Raw genomic sequence first — 21,100 nt, forward strand, 5'->3', positions numbered from 1 at the left:
CGAATTTTGTTGAGGATCGACTTCGATAAACTCTCACTATAAACTGTTGCTGAGTGTGTTCGCCTTAAAAATCAATTAAGAAACGAAAAATCCTCGACTGAAAATAAAAACAACCAATTCAAAGTATTAAAAATTTAGCGAAACTTCTGTTTCGAAGGAATCTAATCAATGATGAAATACACATAGGACCATATTTAAAAAAAAAAAAACAATTTGAATTTAGCACCTTAAAAGCGAGGATAGCCATGCACCAAATCCACTTTGACAAGTTTTTGGTGAATTAATGTTGTGGTGTACTAATTGTTACCACTATGTTCATACGAGCAACACGTTGTTTATTCGTTAAAATAATCAAACATCGCCGATTCATTTGGGTCCTAAACTCATAAGTAAAATACAAACAGGAAAACAGAATAATAATTCAGATATGTATATTAATTTTTTCCAATTTAAAAATATACATTAAGAGAGATATTGTATATTTCAATAACAGTATTACGTACAAGATTCTTGTAGAAGCGACCAAACAAATCTTACATGCAACTCCACAATACTATCCTTGTTAAATATATTTTTATACTTAAAAGGTATTTCTAAGTGTACATACAGTAGTCATTATCATCATTATTATTATTATCTGCCGAGGCTGACTTTGTCTTTCATCCTTTCGTGGTCGATGAAATAAGTACCAGTTGACCACTGGGGTCCATGTGATCGACTTAACCCCTCCCCTACTTAATTCCAAGCCTTGTGCTTAAAGTAGAAATTATTATTATTTTTATTATTTTGAAAATTGAATGTTGTATGTTTTTGTCTTAAAGTCTAATTTCACTTTGTTTTTTCTTTTGGGTTTCCAACCGTGTTTTAAACACTCACATGGTTGTTGTGCGAAAATATTCCATACAAAAAGTAGAGTTGAATTTTATCAAATCGTGGCCTAGTGGTTATGGTGTTTCATTCACGATCGCCAGATCGTAGGGTCAGTTTCCCAACTGGGATCAAAACACTTCATTTTACGTTGCTCTGGTGCTGTGCATGTCAAAGGATAGACCCAAACGTTTCCTCTGCGCATCATAAAAGGCGACTAAAAAAAGACCTTGAGGTCAGAATAGTTCCCCTACCTCGTAAAAGCCTCACCAGTAATGACGACCCAAACAGACCCATGTGTTGCAGGGTTGTTGCTTTAGTGACGCAAAGGTGTCTCAGTCTATATGGAGAAGGACGCCTCCATATACAGAGAGACTTATTCCAAGTTTTATAATATATCAATTATCACCATCATTTCACGTCTGTCTTCAATGCTGTCATGAGTTAGATGGATTGACATCTGAAGTGTTTGAAATTGTATACAGTTTTATGTTATATGTATACAAAAGAATACCCCAGTACCTGGCATACATGACAAGAACAAAGGTTGGCAGTTTTCTCTCTTGTTGTGTGTATCAGATGAAGAAGAAACATAACAAGGGATAAAGATGCTGTGGAACCTGTCCAGCCCATCATCTTCATCGTTTAACACCCGTTTTCCATGCTGGCATGCGTTGGACGGTTTGACTGGGGACTGGCAAGCCAGGAGGCTGCACCAGACTCCAATCCGATCTGGCAATGTATCTACAGCTGGATGCCCTTCGTAATGCCAACCACTCCAAGAGTGTAGTGGGTGCTTTTTACATTCCACCAGCACGAGAGCCAGACAGGTAGCACTGGCATCAGCCATGTATTGATGGTGCTTTGTATGTGCCACCGACACAGGGAGCTGGTCAGGCGGATCTGGCAGTGACCCACACATGAATGGTGCTTATTGCATGCCACCAGCACTGGTGTCAGCCACAACTACAATTTCCTTTTGATTTTGATTTACTTAAGCATGGGACATAAAATGATGACGATGATTCTATATATCTTTTACTTGTTTCAGTCATTAGACTGTGGCCATGCTGGAGCACCACTTTCAGGAATTTTTAGTTGTATGAATTGACCCCAGAACTTTTATTTTTAAAGCCTGAATGAAGATAATAATGGTAGATGCCTGCTTGCTTGTAAAATGGTGTGTGGGTGGTGATTAGTTGTGTCTTCTTAATATTCTTCAACATTTCTATGTTTTGTTGTTTCAGGCGAAAACAAAATCAGGAAGTAACAAGAAATTTGCTTCAATGAAACGGATGATAAGTTTGAAAGATGCTCGGATGTAAGTGTCTGTTATATTACTATGGTACTCCTAACCTAATATGTGTTTGTAACTATCTTTGTAATTACTATTACCTATTTCTTTATTGCCCACAAGGGGCTAAACATAGAGAGGACAAACAAGTACAGACTAACGGATTAAGTCGATTATGCTAGGCATTGAATCCCTACTAAGAAATCAATTCCCTACAGTGTTTGGGGGGTTCACCGATTCAACTGGTTCTGTGGTTTACCCCTATATTTGGTTTGTTTTATTAAGTGCTCTACAGAGGGTCACTGTTTCGATATTTTGTGGTTAAAGAATTATGGTCTCTTCATTAGCATTTAACCCTTTCATTACTGTATTTCTGTTGAGATGATCTGTGTTTCTTTCAATTACTTTAAATACAACAGAAAATTTGGTAAAATAATTTAGCTATCATTCAGCTAGTGTTAGGAACATAAATTGTGACTAAGATTTGGTTGAAGGTCTTAATTCAAAACTTAGGAAAACAAGGCAGTTGTACTCAGAGCCAGGTTGGTATCAAAAGGGTTAATGCCCATGTTCCCAGCCTGTAGGGTTTGGACAGTTTGACAGGAACTGGCAGTCCAGGAGATGCATCGAGCGCCAATGGTTTTGGGTTCAGTCTCACTGTGTGGTTCTTTGGACAAGTCTCTTCTATATAGCCCCAGGCCAACAAATGCCTCATGAGACCATTTGGTTGATAGAAACTGAGGAAGGTGCGTGTGCACCCATCTCTTAGTGGTTGGCAAAAAAAAAAAAAAAAAAACTAGAATAAATATTAGGCTTTAACCCTTTAGTGTTTAAACCGGCCATATCCGGCCAAAAATATTCAAACTGGCCAGATCTGGTCTCATACCAACCCTACAATATCATTTTAAAAATTAACAGCTACCTCATCAAAATCTCATAGCTACAAGATAATGCATGATTAGTTCTAAACAATGTGGATAAAAAAGGATTAATTTTGGTAGAATAATGTGAACACTAAAGGGTTAAAAACAAAATTACTAAGGTTGATTTGTTCAACTGAACGTTTCAAGGTGGTGCTGCAGCATGTCTGTAGTCTTCTGATTAAACCAAGTAAAAAATATAGAAGAGATGCTGTCAGAAAATTGGTTCTGAATTTGGTAGTTGTTATCCCTGTTTGCTTTTGGCTTTGGCAGTTAATCATTGCCTGGTTTATTTCTTTATCTCTAAAACTGATTCCCAGTGGATTGCTATGATTGTGTGTTGTTTAACCTTTTAACATTCAGATACTATAGAATGTAATATTTATTTATTTGCATTGCTTTGAATGAATCATCATCACTGCCTTGTTTCTCTGAGATTTTGATGATGTGATTGCTTATTCTTTGGAATAACATTGTAGCATAGGTGTGAGGGACCAGATCTAGCTGGTTTAAAAGACAAAGGGTTAAATGAAGATTATTGCTAGAAATAGCAGCAACTACACTCAGAATATAATAGCTTTTCTAGCAGAGATTTGGTTGAGGATAGAATCTTTTGTGACTAGAAAGTGTTTGAGTTGTAGTTTTGGCATCCTGGAGACTGAGCTTCATCAATTTGCACAGGCTCTAAAGTTCCTACCATTTTTTCTATTTAGTTAAAGGAAACAATATGAGTAAATTTCACAATACATGTAGAACCAATCACTTATGGATTGAGTACCTCTAACAGTTAACTGATGCATCTTATTATAAGAGGCATCTTGAATGAAACAAAATTAATTCTAAAAGATTGCAATAGATTTTGTTACTTAAATCAGTATAATAGAGAAAACCTAAAGTAATTACCCTTTATGTTGTAGATCACACCCAAGTAGCACTGCATATTCTATGTATCTATGTCCTTGATGAGGGTTTGATCCTAGTGATATATCTGTTCCTATCCTAAGTCATTATGATGTTATTGAAACTAACCCCAGCTCTCCGAGTAATCTTTTTACTCCTGACGAGTATAGTTTTTCTGAATGACTGCCTTGTTTCTCTTAGATTTTGATGATATGATTGCTTATTTTTTTTAGAATAACATTGTAGCATAGGTGTGAGGGGCCAAATCTAGCTGATTTTGAACATAAAACAGGTTTAATATTATGGCTGGTTTAAAAGACAAAGGGTTAAATGAAGATTATAGCTAGAAATGGCAGCAACTACATACTGCTTCAGTTGTATTTTTGGCATCCTGGTGACTGAGCTTCATCAATTTGCTCAGGCTCTAAAGTTCCTACCATTTTTTCCATGATAGTTAAAGGAAACAATATGAATAAATTTCACGATACATGTAGAACCAATCACTTATGGATTCAGTACCTATAACAGTTAACTGATGCATCTTGAATAGTACAAGAAAAAAATTCTAAAATTTGACACAGAAAGGTAGCAATGGCACGTAACAAGCACCATCCGTTCGTGGCCGTCTGCCAGCTCCGTCTGGCACGTAAAAAGCACCCACTACACTCATGGAGTGGTTGGCGTTAGGAAGGGCATCCAGCCGTAGAAACACTGCCGGATCAGACTGGGCCTGAAGCAGCCTTCTGGCTTCCCAGACCCCAGTTGAACTGTCCAACCCATGCTAGCATGGAAAGCGGACGCTAAACGATGATGATGATATCGACCCCAGTGCATCACTGGTACTTAATTTATCGACCCCGAAAGGATGAAAGGCAAAGTCGACCTCGGCGGAATTTGAACTCAGAACGCAGCGGCGGACGAAATACCACAAAGCATTTCACCGGGCATGTTAACGTTTCTGCCAGCTCGCCACCTTATTACCACTACTATTACCACTGATGCTGCTGTTACTATGGAATGAGATGATTGGATTCAGCTGTTTGGATGCTGATGATGTAGCATGGCTGACTGGATGTTCAGCATGTTTTGGGCACTGGAAGCAAATGTACATCCAAGGGAGTAGAAATATACACATACAGATTGAGAGGGGTAGAGGAGAGAGAGATTAAAATTCCTTAACCCTCTTGTTACTGTATTTATTTTGAAATGCTCTGTGTTTCTTTTAATTACTTTAAATATAACAAAGAATTTAGTAAAATTACTTAGTTATCATTCAGCTAGTGTTAGGAACATAAATTGTGACTAAGATTTGGTGGAAGATTTTAATTCAAAACTTATGGAAACAAGACATTTGTACTACAGAGCCACAGACAGTTTCAGCCATTTGAGATGTTCTGGGTTTCTTTCAATTAATTTTAAATATAACAAAGAATTTAGTAAAATTACTTAGTTATCATTCAGCTAGTGTTAGGAACATAAATTGTGACTAAGATTTGGTGGAAGATTTTAATTCAAAACTTATGGAAACAAGACATTTGTACTACAGAGCCACAGACAGTTTCAGCCATTTGAGATGTTCTGGGTTTCTTTCAATTAATTTTAAATATAACAAAGAATTTAGTAAAATTACTTAGTTATCATTCAGCTAGTGTTAGGAACATAAATTGTGACTAAGATTTGGTGGAAGATTTTAATTCAAAACTTATGAAAAGATATTTGTACTACAGAGCCAGAGGCAGTTTCAACTGGGTTGGTAACGAAAGGGTTAAACACATCTCTACATTTGGGCAGATGCACATTTGAAGCAATTGGAAGGGTGTGGTTTGAAGGAAATTTAGGCTATTATTTCTAGCATATAGAGAGACCACATTTGAGGTCTCCTCTTATGTCTTCTACTGATTCTTAACCCTTTTGTTCCCATATTTCTGTTGAGATGCTTTATGTTTCTTTCAATTATTTTAAGTATAACAAAGAATTTAGTAAAATAACTTAGTTATCATTAAGCTGGTGTTAGGAACATAAATTGTGACTAAGGTTTGGTGGAAGATTTTAATTCAAAACTTATGAAAACAAGACATTTGAACTACAGAGCCAGAGGCGGTTTCAGCCAGGTTGGTAACGAAAGGGTTAATTGAATACAAGTGATATAAACACTTTCTCTTCATACACATATGCTCACAGACAGAAAGAGGAAAGGAGAGAAACATTAAAACGTCTGATGTCAACTAAGTCAGCATCGAATCAATGGTGCCAAAACAGATGCATCAAAATGTTTCATGGCTGTGCCAATATGTCTCCTAGCCCAAGGTGGGTGAGCTGGCAGAAACATTAGCACGCTGGGCGAGATGCTTAGTGGTATTTCGTCTGTCTTTACGTTCTGAGATCAAATTCTGCTGAGGTCGATTTTGCCTTTCATCCTTTCAGGGTCAATAAATTAAGTACTAGTTGTGTACTACGGTTATCTAATCGATTTACTCCCCTCCCTAAAAAAAAATTTCAGGCCTTGTGCCTAGAGTAGAAAAAAAAAAAATCTCCTAGCCCTACTGTTAACTTTTTCTTTCTATTGTACCTCATGATCTAGGTCTGGACAGTGTGGTCATTCACACCGTCTGCTTAAACCTTTTGTTACTATATTTCTATGGAGATCTGCTGTTTTTGTTTTAATTAATTTTGGAAATAATGAAGAATTTAATCTGGCCGAAATATTCTACCTGTTTTACGTTAAAACTGCCCAAATTCAAACTCTCACACCTATCCTACAATGCCATTCTAAAAATATAGAAACATGCCATTGAAATCTCAAAGTTACAAGATGTGTGATTAATTCAAAACAATGTGGATAGACAAGCAGTAATGCATGCCATGTAAAAAGCAGCCAGTACAGTCGGTAAAGGGGTTTGCATTAGGAAGGGCATCCAGCTGTATTGCATGCTGTGTATTTTTAGGGTTAGCCACATTTAGGTGGCAAATATACTTCATGATGTCATGCAGCTACTGTTTATACCTTGTTCAGAGATTTATTATTGCTTATATATTTATCTTTTTCTTTTAAACAGAAAACATAATCAACAAAAACCTAAAAAAAAGAAAATCGACAAAAGTGATATAATTGTTCGAGATGCGTAAGTAATTCTTCTGTGCTGTTCATAATTTTTTTTTTATTCAAAAATCTATATATATAAAGCTGAGGTTGTCTGTGTGTGTGTGGCAGGTTTGGTAGCCTTCAACTAACACTATCTCCTCCGAGACCCTGCGGCGCAAGTTGACCAAAATTGAGAGTATGATAGAAGAAGGCTTGCTCTTCAAATCAGACCATGTTAACACCAAAAATTATTTACATCAAAAAGGTGCTTTTTTTTTCTATGAAAATCCCTATTTTTACGATTTTTTTTACTGCTGTGTCACCATTTTTCGGTGTATTTCAACCAGAAAAATGTTTACTTAAAGTGAATAACAAGCTAAATAATGCAAAATTTTTACTTCCAATTCTAAAGGGTCGAAACAAACCTGAGCAACGCTGGGTGATACTGCTAGTTCAGTTCATAAAATGTGTACATGTTGCGTAACTAGAGAGAGACGTCATGTATGTTTGTCACATGGCACAGAGATGTCTGGCTAGCAAACACCCATATGCTCAACAGTAGGGGCATGGCTAAACCAGGAGTCAGCAACAAGTGGACACCGTGGCCCACAAGCGATGCTCCAGTTCGCTCAGCTGTAGAAATGAGTTGCGATGTCACAGGTGCCAAGCTGTATCGGCCCCTTTGCCTTTCCCTTGGGTAACAGTGTCATGGAGAAGGGAGGCTGGGACACATGGGCGACTGCTAGTCTTCCATAAACAACCTTACCTGAACTTGTATCTCAGAGACGAACTTTCTAGGTGCAATCCCATGGTAATTCATGACCAAAGGGGATCTTTACCCTTGATATGTATATATATATATTTTGGATGGCGCTTGCAGAAGAAGAAAGCTGAAGTCAGGAAGGTAGATCTCAAGAAGAAATGACGAAATACTGAGATGACTGGTGATTCACACTGCTTGAGAAGACCTGTCCACTTTACCAAAAATGCTGTTCTAAAAGCATTCTGTGTATGCTTGCAGTCCATTCTTCCCTCTCAACCCCGCCCTTCGCATCACTTCTCTGTCTAATGCAAATGACAGCTGTAATTCGTTGGTAATTTCATGGGTTGGACGATTTGACTGAGGGCTGGTGAACCAGATGGCTGCACCAGGCTTCAATCTTGATCTGGCAGTTTCTACAGCTGGATGTCCTTCCTAACACCAACCACTGTGAGAGTGTAGTGGGTGCTTTTATGTGCCACCGGTACTAGCAACAACCTTGCTTGAATATGTATATATTATAAATGAATAAAATAGATTTTAAAACAATGATGATAATATGTATTTGTCCCTATGTATGAAATCATTTAATCTTTTTCTCTTTTGCAGACCACAGACCTCTTCTGCATTATTTTTCACTTACAACACCCAGTTGGGTCCACCCTATCGGGTTCTGCTAGACACAAATTTCATACATTTCTCAGTCAAGAACAAAGTGGACCTTTTCAAAGGTCTCATGGATTGTCTTTATGCTAAATGTAAGTTTTTTTTTTCTTTCTTTGTATTATTCATATATTTACATTTGCTTTGCAACCATGTGGTTTAGGGTTCAGTTCTAGTGTAAAGCACCTTCGCAGAATCCAGTGGCTTTGTGGTAAGAAGCCTGCTTCCCAACCACATGGTTCTAGGTTCAGTCCCACTGCATGGCACCTTAGGCAAGAAATTTCTAGGTCTTCATGCATATTCATAAATGTTGGTAACTGGATGGTCATTCACTCTCCTGGGTTCACCTGCCCTTTGTTGGGTTTGTTTTTTTCATCCCACCCTACTCACCAAATAGGCTTGGAAGTAGTTGAGGGTTAGCTGCAGGAAGTGCATCCTGCTGTAGAAAATCTGCCTTGGTGAACTCTGGCCAGTTCATGCTGGTATGGAAAAGCAAACATCAAAACAATGATTATTTCTTTTCCATTTTGTTGCACAATGCGTCTCCATCTTTCCTTACAGCCATGTAACTTGAACTCACATCCCTGTGATTACATGTCAAGTGCTTTACCTTAAGCATCTTACGAACCACATGGTTCTGGGTTCTGCGTGGCACCTTGGGCAAGTGTCTTCTACTATAGCCTCGGGCCGACCAAGTGAGTGGATTTGGTAGATGGAAACTGTGTGTGTATGTTTGTGTGTCTGTGTTTGTCCCCCCAACATCGCTTGACAACCGATGCTGGTGTGGTTACATCCTTGTAACTTAGTGTTTTGGCAAGAGACTGATTGAATAAGTACTAGGCCTCCAAAGAATAAGTCCTGGGGTCGATTTGCTCGAAGGCAGTGCTCCAGCATGGCCACAGTCAAATAACTGAAACAAGTAAAAGAGTATGTTATCCTTTTTGGCTGCTGTATAAAATTAGATAGTACTTAGGCGCAGGAGTGGCTGTGTGGTACGTAGCTTGCTTCCCAACCACATGGTTCCGGGTTCAGTCCCACTGCGTGACACCTTGGGCAAGTGTCTTCTACTATAGCCTCGGGCTGACCAAAGCCTTGTGAGTGGATTTGGTAGATGGAAACTGAAAGAAGCCCATCATATATATATATATGTGTGTGTGTGTGTGTTTGTCCCCCCAACATTGATTGACAACTGATGCTGGTGTGTTTACATCCATGTAACTTAGCGGTTCGGCAAAAGAGATTGATAGAATAAGTACTAGGCCTCCAAAGAATAAGTCCTGGGGTTGATTTGCTCGGTTAAAGGTGGTGCTCCAGCATGGCCATAGTCAAATGACTGAAACAAGTAAGAGAGTATGTTATCCTTTTTGGCTGCTGTATAAAATTAGATAGTACTTGTCTTGCTGGTTTTTGGTGACCTCATAGATAAACACCTGATCTTTCCTTTTTTACAGGTATACCATATGTGACAGATTGTGTGTTTGGAGAATTAGAAAAACTTGGCAGCAAATTCAGAGTTGCCTTAAAGTAAGACCTTTACCTTTTTTCTGTCTGTTTCGTTTAATAATTAATATTGTGTGTTGACTGGCCTTTAAAATATTGGGTTGTCTGGAAAGTTGGTGCTATTTTTAAAGGAAAGAAAAATGTCAATAAATACTTGCCATTACATTTTTAATCAACTCAATATGAACCATTTCGTTGCACAATGTGTCTCCATCTTTCCTTACAGCCATGTAACTTGAACTCACATCCCTGTGATTACATGTCAAGTACTTTACCTTAAGCATCTTATAAAGCTAGATTTATAAATCTTAAAAATTGCAGAACAGTTCGTTAGTGGGCAATTTGAGAATAAATTATTTCCATATCTTTCAATATATCTCGATGTTTCTAAAGCAAACTTTGTTTGTTTATTTTCATCGTAACTTGAATCTGATTTATTATTGTTACTTATTTTCCCATTTCAGAATCCTAAAAGATTCCCGCATTGAACGGTTGTCATGTCTCCACAAAGGTACCTACGCTGATGACTGTTTGGTACAACACGTGACTCAGGTGATTATTATTATTATTATTATTATTATTATTATTATTAAAAAGATGGCGAACTGGTTGAATTGTTAACATGCTGGGGAAGATGTTTATCTGCATTTCATCTGTTTTTACATTCTCAGTTCAGATATCACCAAGGTTCAGTTTTCTATTTAAGAGATGAGGAATTATGCACATTATTTGCATTATTTACAATTGATGGATATTGGTCCTCATCTTGTTTGTTTTTAACACAACATTTCGGCTGATATACCTTCCAGCCTTCAGCAGGTGTCTTGGGGAAATTTTCAAACAATAAGGTATTTTTCAATATTGTTATTATTCAGGTCACTGCCTGGGATCGAACTCGGAAGTTTGGGTTTAGTAGCCCACGCTCTTAACCACTATGCCATTTACCTTTCATCATTTTGGGGTCGATAAATTAAGTACCAGTGAAACACTGGGGTTGATGTAATTGACTGGTCCCCTCACCCAAATTTTAGGCTGTGTACCTGTAGTGGAAGAAATTACTATTACTATTAAAAAGGTGGTGAGCTGGTTGAATTGTTATCAGGCTGAGTAAGATGCTTAACTGCATTTTGTCTGTCTTTATGTTCTGAGTTCAAATTCTGCTGAGGTTGACTTACCTTTCATCCTTTCGGGGCTGATAAATTAAACTTATTCCTGTCTTATGACTGTTGAAACTGTGGAATAAATGTGGTGCCAACAATTCCATGCTTCGCTTATTTAAATTCTGTGACTTTGCAAGTAACTTACTTGGTGATCCTTAAAGAGCATCTGGTCCACATTGTAAAGTGGCTGGCATTTGGAAGGGCATCCAGCTGTAAAAACCTTGCCAAAGCAGTTACAGAACAAAATCTGTAGTGTTTAGAGAAAAACATCATGATATTCAATTTATTTCATTTTCTAAATTCATTTTGCCTTTTGTCACTTTTCTGGTGTGAAAATAATTGAAATTGGCCATGATGTTTCTCAGTATCATTAGAGGCTTGGGATTGAAAACCAATAAAGGAAGAATCAAAGAATAATGTTGCATAGCTTTCATGTGCATTTTTTTTCTTCTTTCTGTATTCTCAGCACAAATGTTATATTGTTGGTACATGTGATAAAGACTTAAAACGGCGCATTCGCAAAATCCCTGGAGTTCCTATAATGTTCTTGCGGAAAGGAGGGTGAGTATTATTTGGCTTTGCAAATTATCATTATTATTATTATTATTATTATTATTATTATTATTATTATGGCAGTCAGCTGGCAGAATCATTAGCTCACTGGAAAAAATGCTTAGCTGTGTTGCTACGAGGTCGACTTTGCCATTCATCCTTTCGGGGTCAATAAATTAAGTGCTAATGAAACACTGATGTCAATGTGATTGACCAGTTTCCTCCTCCCAAATTTCAGGCCTTGTGCCTATAATAGAATGGATTATTATTATTATTATTATTATTATTATTATTGAAATGTGGCAAGCTGGGAGAATCATTAGCAGGCTGGGTGAAATGCTTTATGGTATTTCGTCTGCCGCTCTGCTCTGAGTTCAAATTCCTTTCGTCCTTTTGGGGTCAATAAATTAAGTACCCGTGAAACACTGGAGTCGATGTAATCAACTACTCCCCTCCCCACAAATTTCAGGCCTTGTGCCTTCAGTAGAAAAGATTATTATTATTATTGTGGCACGTAAAAAGCACCCACTACACTCTCGGAGTGGTTGGCGTTAGGAAGGGCATCGAACTGTAGGAACTCTGCCAGATCAAGATTGGAGCTTGGTGCTGCCATCTGGTTCGCCAGCCCTCAGTCAAAGTCGTCCAACCCATGCTAGCATGGAAAGCGGACGTTAAACGATGATGATGATGATTATCATTATTAAGATGGCATACTAGCAGAACTGTTAGCACATCAGACGAAATGCCACTAAGCATTTTGTCTGTCTTCACATTCTGCGTTCAAATTCCACTGAGGCTGACTTTACTTTTCGTCCTATTGGGGTCAATAAAATAAGTACCAGCTGAGTACGAGGGTTGATGCTATCGTCTACCCCACCCAATTTCGGGCCTTGTGTTTATAGTAGAAAAGATCATTATTGTTATTATTATCTCCACCTTAGCAAAGACGGAGGTATTGTTTTCAGTCATGTTTGTTTGTTTGTCCCTGGACAAGATATCTCAAGAACCGCTGAATGGATTTGGATGAAACTTTCAGGGATGTTTGGCCTCATGACTGGTATAAACTGATTAGATTTTTGTATTGATCCGGTTTTGAACACGGATTCTGGATTATTTGTTATATTTACTTTACATGAAGTATTACAATCTTACATTGACTTTCAAATCTTTCTCTGATTATCTCCCTTGAAAGCATGCTCATGGTTTCCACTTAAGTTATGACGGTGTTGCTGTTTCCAAAGTTTTATTTTCATTTCTCTACTTGCGTCTCTATCTTAGTAGAAACTAACAGATATAGAAATCAAACGGCAGTACTGCCATAGAGAAAGAGTTGAGGTACCAAAAATAAGGGCCATAAATCGCTTCAATATTAATATTTTTCATGTTAATTCAAATAATTTTGGAAAGGATTTAAATAAAAGGACCAACTCATCCGACACCCACCAATAAAATGTGCTTGAAATTAGGCAAAAGTCACTAATTTTCACTAAACGTATTTATAAGCTGATGGCACGTAAAAAGCACCAACCAATCGTGGCCATTGACAGCCTCCCCTGGCACCTAAAAAGCACCATCCGTATGTGGCCGTTGCCAGCGCTGCCTTGACTGGCTTCCATGCCGGTGGCACGTAAAAAGCACCAACCGATCGTGGCTGCTGCTAGCCTCCCCTGGCACCTAAAAAGCATCCATCCATATGTGGCTGATGCCAGTGCCGCCTTGATTGGCTTCCATGCCGGTGGCATGTAAAAAGCACCAACCATTCATGGCCACTGCCAGTACCCCCTGGCCTCCCAGACCCCAGTTGAACCATTCAACCCATGCCAGCATGGAAAACAGACGTTAAATGATGATGATGATGATACTCTCAGTTTTTAATCTTATTAACTGAACGATTTTTTTTGTTATTTTCTTTCTATATTTTTCAGATATTCAATAGAAAGAATGCCAGATGCCTACGGAGCTCCACGGGTTTGAAAGACTGGGTGGTGAGTGCGAGAGAGCGGCTTTATTATTGTTAATAAATAATGTTTATAAACAACACCATGTATTCTCATGTTTTCTCTCCTCAATGTTTCGTCTGTCTGCATAACATCATACATTACCTATTTCTTTATTACCCACAAGGGGCTAAACACAGAGAGGACAAACAAATGGATTAAGTCGATTATATCGACCCCAGTGCATAATCATCATCATCGTTTAATGTCCGCTTTCCATGCTAGCATGGGTTGGATGATTTTGACTGAGGGCTGGCGAACCAGATGGCTGCACCAGGCTCCAGTCTTGATCTGGCAGAGTTTCTACAGCTGGATGCCCTTCCTAACGCCAACCACTCCGAGAGTGTAGTGGGTGCTTTTACGTGCCACTGGCACGGGGGCCAGTCAGGCGGTAACTGGTACTTATTTAATCGACCCCGAAAGGATGAAAGGCAAAGTCGACCTCGGCGGAATTTGAACTCAGAACGTAACAGCAGACGAAATACGGCTACACATTTTACCCGGCGTGCTAACATTCCTGCCAGCTCGCCACCTTAATATCATTGTACATTACCATTAATGAAGTTCTGATCATAAACCCTTTAGCATTCAGATTACTCTGTCAAATGCTCTGCTTACTTATTCACATTGCTTTGGATTAACCATGCATTATCTTGTAGCTAAGACATTTTCACGATGTGATTATTTAGTTTTAGAAAGACAATGTCGGTTAGGTGTGAGAGGCTACATCTGGCCACTTTTAACATAAAACTGGTAGAATATTTAGGCCGGATATGGCCGGTTTGAATGCTAAATGGTTAAACTAAGCTGCTAGACACAGAAATCTGAGTTCAAGTTGTGCCAAGAAGGTATTAGTTCTGGGGTCATTATTTGTCTGCCAACCGACTTCTCACGGTAGATTTCTTTATATCCTCTCGGTTCTACATCAAACACAGGTCACTGACATATGTCTTCCTGTCTTCTGTAATCATTCCTATGTATCTTGTTTGTTTTCAAAGTTGCCGAAATGATCTTGGATCTCCTGGTTTCCAAGAAATTAGGGTCATCGCTGCATCATTAAACAGCTCTGAGTGCTACTCCTTTGTACTGGACATTGTGCTCATCATGATCCTGAAATCAACTGGCACTTTGGCCTACCTCTAAGGACTTTGACAGAGAATGGGACCATTCTCCGAAGTAGAGAATCCATCTCCCCCTCTTGAAATAAGCCTGATCTACTTTCTGTATATATGTATGTGTGTGTGTGTGTATATATATATACATATATATATAAGCACAGGCGTGGTTGTGTGGTAAGTAGTCGCTTACGTGCATGCGCCAGTTTATTCGCTGTGTTGATTTTTGATGAGACGGACGGAATATTTTGAGCTGCTTCACTGCGGTTTGTTGGTGAGTGTTGTACCAGTGGAAAGGAATGTATTCGGATCTTAGCGAGTATGAACTATCCCCAGCAGAGGAGGAGCTCGTTAAGGCGGTAAACAGAATGGACGAGCATTTGGAAAGAGTAAAGAGTTTTGCTAAGGCGGCAGAGGTAAAGAAAAGGGAAGTGGACCTAACCGGACTGAAGGAGCTGAGTAAGATGACACAGAAGGTGGTCAGTGATGTAAAGTTATTACCCCCGAAAAGGGTTATGGTAAATATGGAAAAGAAGACCATTGCCTACAAAGTGCACTCAGTAGAGAGTAGGAAGGTGGAGCGGATGGAGATGGAAAAAGTAGAAAAAGCTCTGAAGGGGCTTTTGAAGAAGTAAAATATATAGCAAAAGGAAACGGATATGGGACAGTGGTTGTCCAGATTAGGACAGCAGAGGAGGCAAAGTGGCTGGCAAGTACAACTGTAAAAACTGAGGAACTAGTACTTCTACCCACGTACCTTGGAAGAAAGACTTCTAAGGTGAGGGTAGAAGGAATTCCACCTGATATAGAAGTGGCTTAGGTTGCGGCAGCTGTCCTCCAAGCCACAGAGATGGAGGAAGGAGACTATAAAGGAAAAATATTGGAAATTATCATATAAGCGAAGGCGAAGCAACTAGAAAATTTGGGAGAAATAGTATTGAGAGTATGGGTAGAGGGCAGAATTCTGCGATGCTTTAAATGTGGCCAAAAAGGCCACATTAGAGCACACTACCCTCTACAGAAGAAAACAATAGATGAAACAACAGATGAACCAGTTGTGGAGATGGCGGAGAAAAAAGAGGAAGAAAAGAAAGACGGACAAAAGGAGGAAGAATGGATAGTAACAGAGTAGAAGGAAGAAAAGAAAGAACACTAAGTGTGATGTGGTACCCCAGTCCAACTCCATCCCACCCGCCCTATACAGACACCAGATCCACCCACTCCCTTTTCCCACAAGAAAAAAGAGCAGACACCACAGAATTTAGAAGACCCCTCCCCCAGTGAAAAAAGGTTACGGAAGAATCTTGTCATTGAGCAATAGTGAGAGTGGAAATAGAAGGACTAGACCAGAGACTAAAGACGAATTAGGACTCAGAGGCAGCGAGTGGTGTTACTCAGTGTAGGGTGAGTAGCAATCTCTTCATATTTTCATTTTTTAGATGTCATGCATGTTATCATAACCTTAATATATTTTCTCATGTTCCTTTTCAATTGTTATATGTCCCCACATGTTTTGTAGTGTCCCCTCTATAGGATGCCTTTATGGCAATTTAAAAGAAATAAAGTAGCTTACTTCTCAACCACATGGTTCCGGGTTCAGTCCCACTGTGTGGCACCTTGGGCAAGTGTTTTCTACTGTAGCCTCTGGCCGACTAAAGCTTTGTGAGGGGATTTGGTAGACGGAAACTGAAAGAAGCCCATCGTATATATATATACATATATATATATGTGTGTGTTTATTTGTCTACCCACCATTGCTTGACAAAACCGATCTTGGTGTGTTTACGTCCCCATAACTTAGCTGTTCGACTAAAGAGACCAGTGAAATAGGTACTAGGCTTACTAAGAATAAGTCCTGGGGTCGATTTGTTCGACTAAAGGCAGTGCTCCAGCATAGCCATAGTCAGATTACTGAAACAAGTAAAAGAAAAAGAAAAAATATATTCTATTTGTTTCAGTCATTTGACTGTGGCCATGCTGGTGCACCACCTTTAGTTGATCAAATCGACCCCGGGACTTATTCTTTGTAAGCCCAGTACCTATTCTATTGGTCTCTCTTGCTGAACCACTAGGTGACGGAGACGTAAACAGACCAACATCGGTTTTCAAGCGATGTTGGTGGGGACAAACGCAGACACACAAACATATACATGCACACACACACAAACACTATATATATATATGATGGGATTCTTTCAGTTTCTGTCTCTCAAATCCACTCATAAGGGTTTGTTCGGCCCAAGGCTATAACAGAAGACACTTGCCCAAGGTGCCACGCAATGGGACTGAACCCGGAACTATGTGGCTGGTAAGCAAGCTACTTACCACACAGCCACTCCTGCACCTATATATATATTTATATATACAGGTTGAGACACAGTTACTCTAACGCATCTGCCTGATCAGGGCATCTCGGGGCTAAATAACAATATCAGTAAAAAACCAAAAAGAAATACAAAAAAGCAACAACAAAACAAAAGTAGAGGAATTAGTTTTTTTATTTCTTTATCTTTTTTTTTTGTTTTGTGTCTCTTAATCCATAATTATAATTATTTAATTTATTTAATTTAAATTTCTTTTTTTTTTTTTAAATTCTTTTCAATTAGCGCAAGGTTATTTAAGTAAGGGAGGAGAGGAGCAAAGTTCACGGAGGGGCAGCGGGGCAGGGAAAGAGCGTGAGGGGGGAAAGAAATAGTGATGGCATGACTGAATGAGCAACGTTAGATAAATAGTAAGATTATTATTATTATTATTATTTTTATGTATGTATGTGTGTGTGTGTGTGTGTGTGTGTGTTTTAAAATTTGTGGAAACAAATTGAGTGGAAATGATAACAGCAGAAAATAGATAAATATATATATACACACATACATATACACACATATACATGTACTTATATTGTCATCGTCATCATTGTCATTTAACATCCATATTCCATGCTGTCATGGGTTAGATGCATACATATATATTATGGTTATAGCAGTATGGATGTGTTTATAAGTACGCATAAACCTCCTCTGTGTATATATATGTTTGTTTGAGTATATACATACATATAGAAATATCTATAGAGTCACATACTCACAAACCCATACATAGACACTTGTGTATGTACATATGTATGTATATACCGTATTTTATTGTGTATAAGGGACTGTTTTTCTGTCAAAAATTAGGTTCAAAAAGTGGGAGTTTCTTATACATGGATAGTATTACAATCCCTTACAAAACCGTTTTTTCTAAATTTTAACCCCCCAAATTAGGGGGTTCCTCATATACATTAAAATACAATATATAACACATACACACATATATATATAATTAAAGCTTATTCAGATACTTGTGTGTATATAGAAATAAGTGTGAATCTGTGTATGTATGTATGTGTGTGTGTATATATATATATATATGCATATGAGGCTGATGAATGTATGTAGATTCGTCGTATTATCATTCATATCAATACAGGTGTATAATTCAATATCTATATATATGTCATTACACCTATACATAAATGCATGGATAAATGTCTACACTCTTGGATTTTCTATGTATACATACCATCATTCAATCATTTGTATGCATTTCTTTCTATAACAACACAAGTGTAATGTGTGTGTATATATATATACACACACACACACGAAGCCATACAGGCCTCATTTCTAGTTATATATATATATATATATATATATATACATATATATACACACACACACATATGCACACATATAGTTATATATTCTTTTACATTATATATATTGAATTGTACTGTTGGCTGTACAAGTGTCCATGTGACTGTATGTATGTATATATATACACATGCAGACTGTTACCAATGAAATATTAACTGCTTGTATATTAAAATTTAATTTTAACAAATAGCTACGGAGTCTCAATATCGTATACCTGTTTATCTCTTTCTATGCATATACGTAGATGAAGAGCTTATTTTCAAAACCAGAATAAGTGCATATTTGGTTGTTTCATGATAATCATTAAAACACAATTTGCAAGCTGCTGGCTTCATGCACGTGAAATGTTTTGCAGTCAAACTGGGATGGATGCCATGGAGACAGGAGGCGAGTCTTAGTCTTCCAATCAAAAGTCATTCCGATGCCTGTATCTGGTTTTGAAATTAAGTTCTTCATTATGTTCATATATGTATATAAGTGAGGGCGCGTGGCTTAGTGGTTAGGGCATTCGGCTCATGATCGTAAGGTTGTGAGTTCCATTCCCGGCGACGCGTTGTGTCCTTGAGCAAGACACTTTATTTCACGTTGCTCCAGTCCACTCAGCTGGCAAAAATGAGTTGTACTTGTATTTCAAAGGGTCAGCCTTGTCACTCTCTGTGTCACGCTGATTATCCCCGAGAACTACGTTAAGGGTACACGCGTCTGTGGAATGCTCAGCTATTTGCATGTTAATTTCATGAGCAGGCTGTTCCGTTGATCGTATCAGCTGGGACCCTCGTCGTCGTAACCGGCGGAGTCTTTTTTTTAAGATGTATATATAGTCTTTTATTCTTTTCACTATGGCCATGCTTGAGCACTCCCTTTAGTTGAACAAATCGACCCCAGGACTTATTCTTCATAAGCCTAGTACTTATTCTATCAGTCTCTTTTGCTGAACTGCTAAGTTATGGGGATGTAAACACACCGACATCAGTTGTCAAGCAATGGTGGGGAGACAAACACAGACACATAAATATATACACACATATATACATACATACACACACACACACACACACATATATATATATATATATATATACACACACACATATGTGACGGGCTTCTTTCAGTTTCCATCTGCCAAATCCACTGACAAGGCTTTGGTCAGCCCGAGGCTATAGTAGAAGACACTTGCCCAAGGTGCCACGCAGTGGGACTGAACCCAGAACTATGTGGTTCGTAAGCAAGCTACTTACCACACAGCCACTCCTATATACATACATATATGTATGTATGTATATATGGAATTGATTTTATAAAGAGGAAAGCATTAACACACAAACAGACATGTATGCACGTTGGTGAGTGTGTGTATTTATTATAGATATGTATTACTAATGAAGGAATGGCAACTGAAGGGTATGTGGTGGGGGTGTATGAAGTTGAGATGGCGTTGGTTTCAAGGATGAGTAGTGAAGGTTTGTAGGTAAGTGGTTTGAGCATTCAATTCAAGACCATTAGGGTCTGAGTTCGATTCCTAACTGCATGTTATGTCCTTGAGCAAGACACTTTATTTCACTTTGCTCCGGTCCACTCAGCTGACAAAAATGAGTAGTACCAGTAATTCAAACAGGACCAGCCTTGCCACATTGTGTTGCACCGAATCTCTCTGAGAACTACCTTAAGGGTTACGTATGTTGGGAGGAGTACGTTGGTCATTTAAACTGACCCCAGTAATTTAACTGGTGCTTTAGTTTATCAACACCTGTAAGGATGAAAGGCAAAGTCGACTTTGGCAGGATTTGAACTCGGAACATAAAGGGGACATGTCTCAGTAAATCTGTGGCATCATATCTGATGCTTTTTCAGCTTCTGCTTCTTCACCAGGGGTGGGCAGGCAAGGATTAAGTCGATTACATCAACCCCAGAGCTTAACTGGTAGTCAACCACAAAAGGATAAAAGGCAAAGTCAACCTCAGCAGAATATGAACTCAAAACATAAAGATGTGCTAATGATTCTGCAAGCTTGCTACCTTCTGGTGCACTAATTAATAGCTTCTAACGAAGACAATAGTCTTCAGATGATTTTGAAGTCAAGTGGATTACATTGCTCCCCAATACTACAGTGGTACTTATTTCAAGCGATAAAGGATGAAAGACAAAGTTTAACCCTTTTGGTAGCAACCCGGCTGAAACCCCCACTGGTTCTGTAGTACAAATGTCTTGTTTTCAAAAGTTCTGAATTAAAATCTTCCACCAAACCTTAGTCGCAATTTATGTTCCTAACACTAGCTTAATGATAACTAAGTTATTTTACTAAATGCTTTGTTATATTTAAAGTAACTGAAAGAAACACAGAGCATCTTAAAAGAAATACTGTAATGAAAGGGTTAACTTGTCTGGATTTTAACACAGAATATAAAATATTGTCCGTAAAAGACATTTTGACTGATAGATTACCAATTCTGCTTATTCCACTGCCTTTATGGTGATTTCTTACCTGAAAAGAAGGCCATACATTTGGGACAGGTACTCTTTTTTTTTTGTCTTTTAAATCGTGGTCAGAGTTTGACTGGTGCATATTTTACCGATCCTGGAAAGATTAAACAACAT

General features: G+C 38.3%; 1 protein-coding gene and 1 long non-coding RNA gene across 2 annotated transcripts in view; one reads left to right on the plus strand and one right to left on the minus strand.

Moving 5' to 3' along the window:
• The window catches only part of LOC115217450 (rRNA-processing protein FCF1 homolog), a 15,062-nt gene extending 1,310 nt beyond the window's left edge, over positions 1 to 13,752 (plus strand). Inside the window, exons 2-8 of the mRNA XM_029787154.2 lie at positions 2,115 to 2,188; positions 7,038 to 7,103; positions 8,433 to 8,581; positions 9,938 to 10,010; positions 10,451 to 10,538; positions 11,613 to 11,707; positions 13,624 to 13,752. Coding sequence (XP_029643014.1) covers positions 2,115 to 2,188; positions 7,038 to 7,103; positions 8,433 to 8,581; positions 9,938 to 10,010; positions 10,451 to 10,538; positions 11,613 to 11,707; positions 13,624 to 13,672 — 594 coding nt within the window. The 3' untranslated portion in view covers positions 13,673 to 13,752. The remainder of the gene's footprint in view (positions 1 to 2,114; positions 2,189 to 7,037; positions 7,104 to 8,432; positions 8,582 to 9,937; positions 10,011 to 10,450; positions 10,539 to 11,612; positions 11,708 to 13,623) is intronic.
• LOC118765332 lies at positions 2,453 to 20,672 on the minus strand. The gene is made up of 3 exons (XR_005001169.1): positions 20,180 to 20,672; positions 14,629 to 14,634; positions 2,453 to 2,463 (listed from the first exon to the last, which is right to left on the minus strand). It is a non-coding gene; the product is annotated as an uncharacterized LOC118765332 (long non-coding RNA).
• Positions 20,673 to 21,100: the final 428 nt, after the last annotated feature.

This window comes from Octopus sinensis, linkage group LG11 (assembly GCF_006345805.1).
Source record: "Octopus sinensis linkage group LG11, ASM634580v1, whole genome shotgun sequence".
NCBI classification, from domain to species: domain Eukaryota; kingdom Metazoa; phylum Mollusca; class Cephalopoda; order Octopoda; family Octopodidae; genus Octopus; species Octopus sinensis.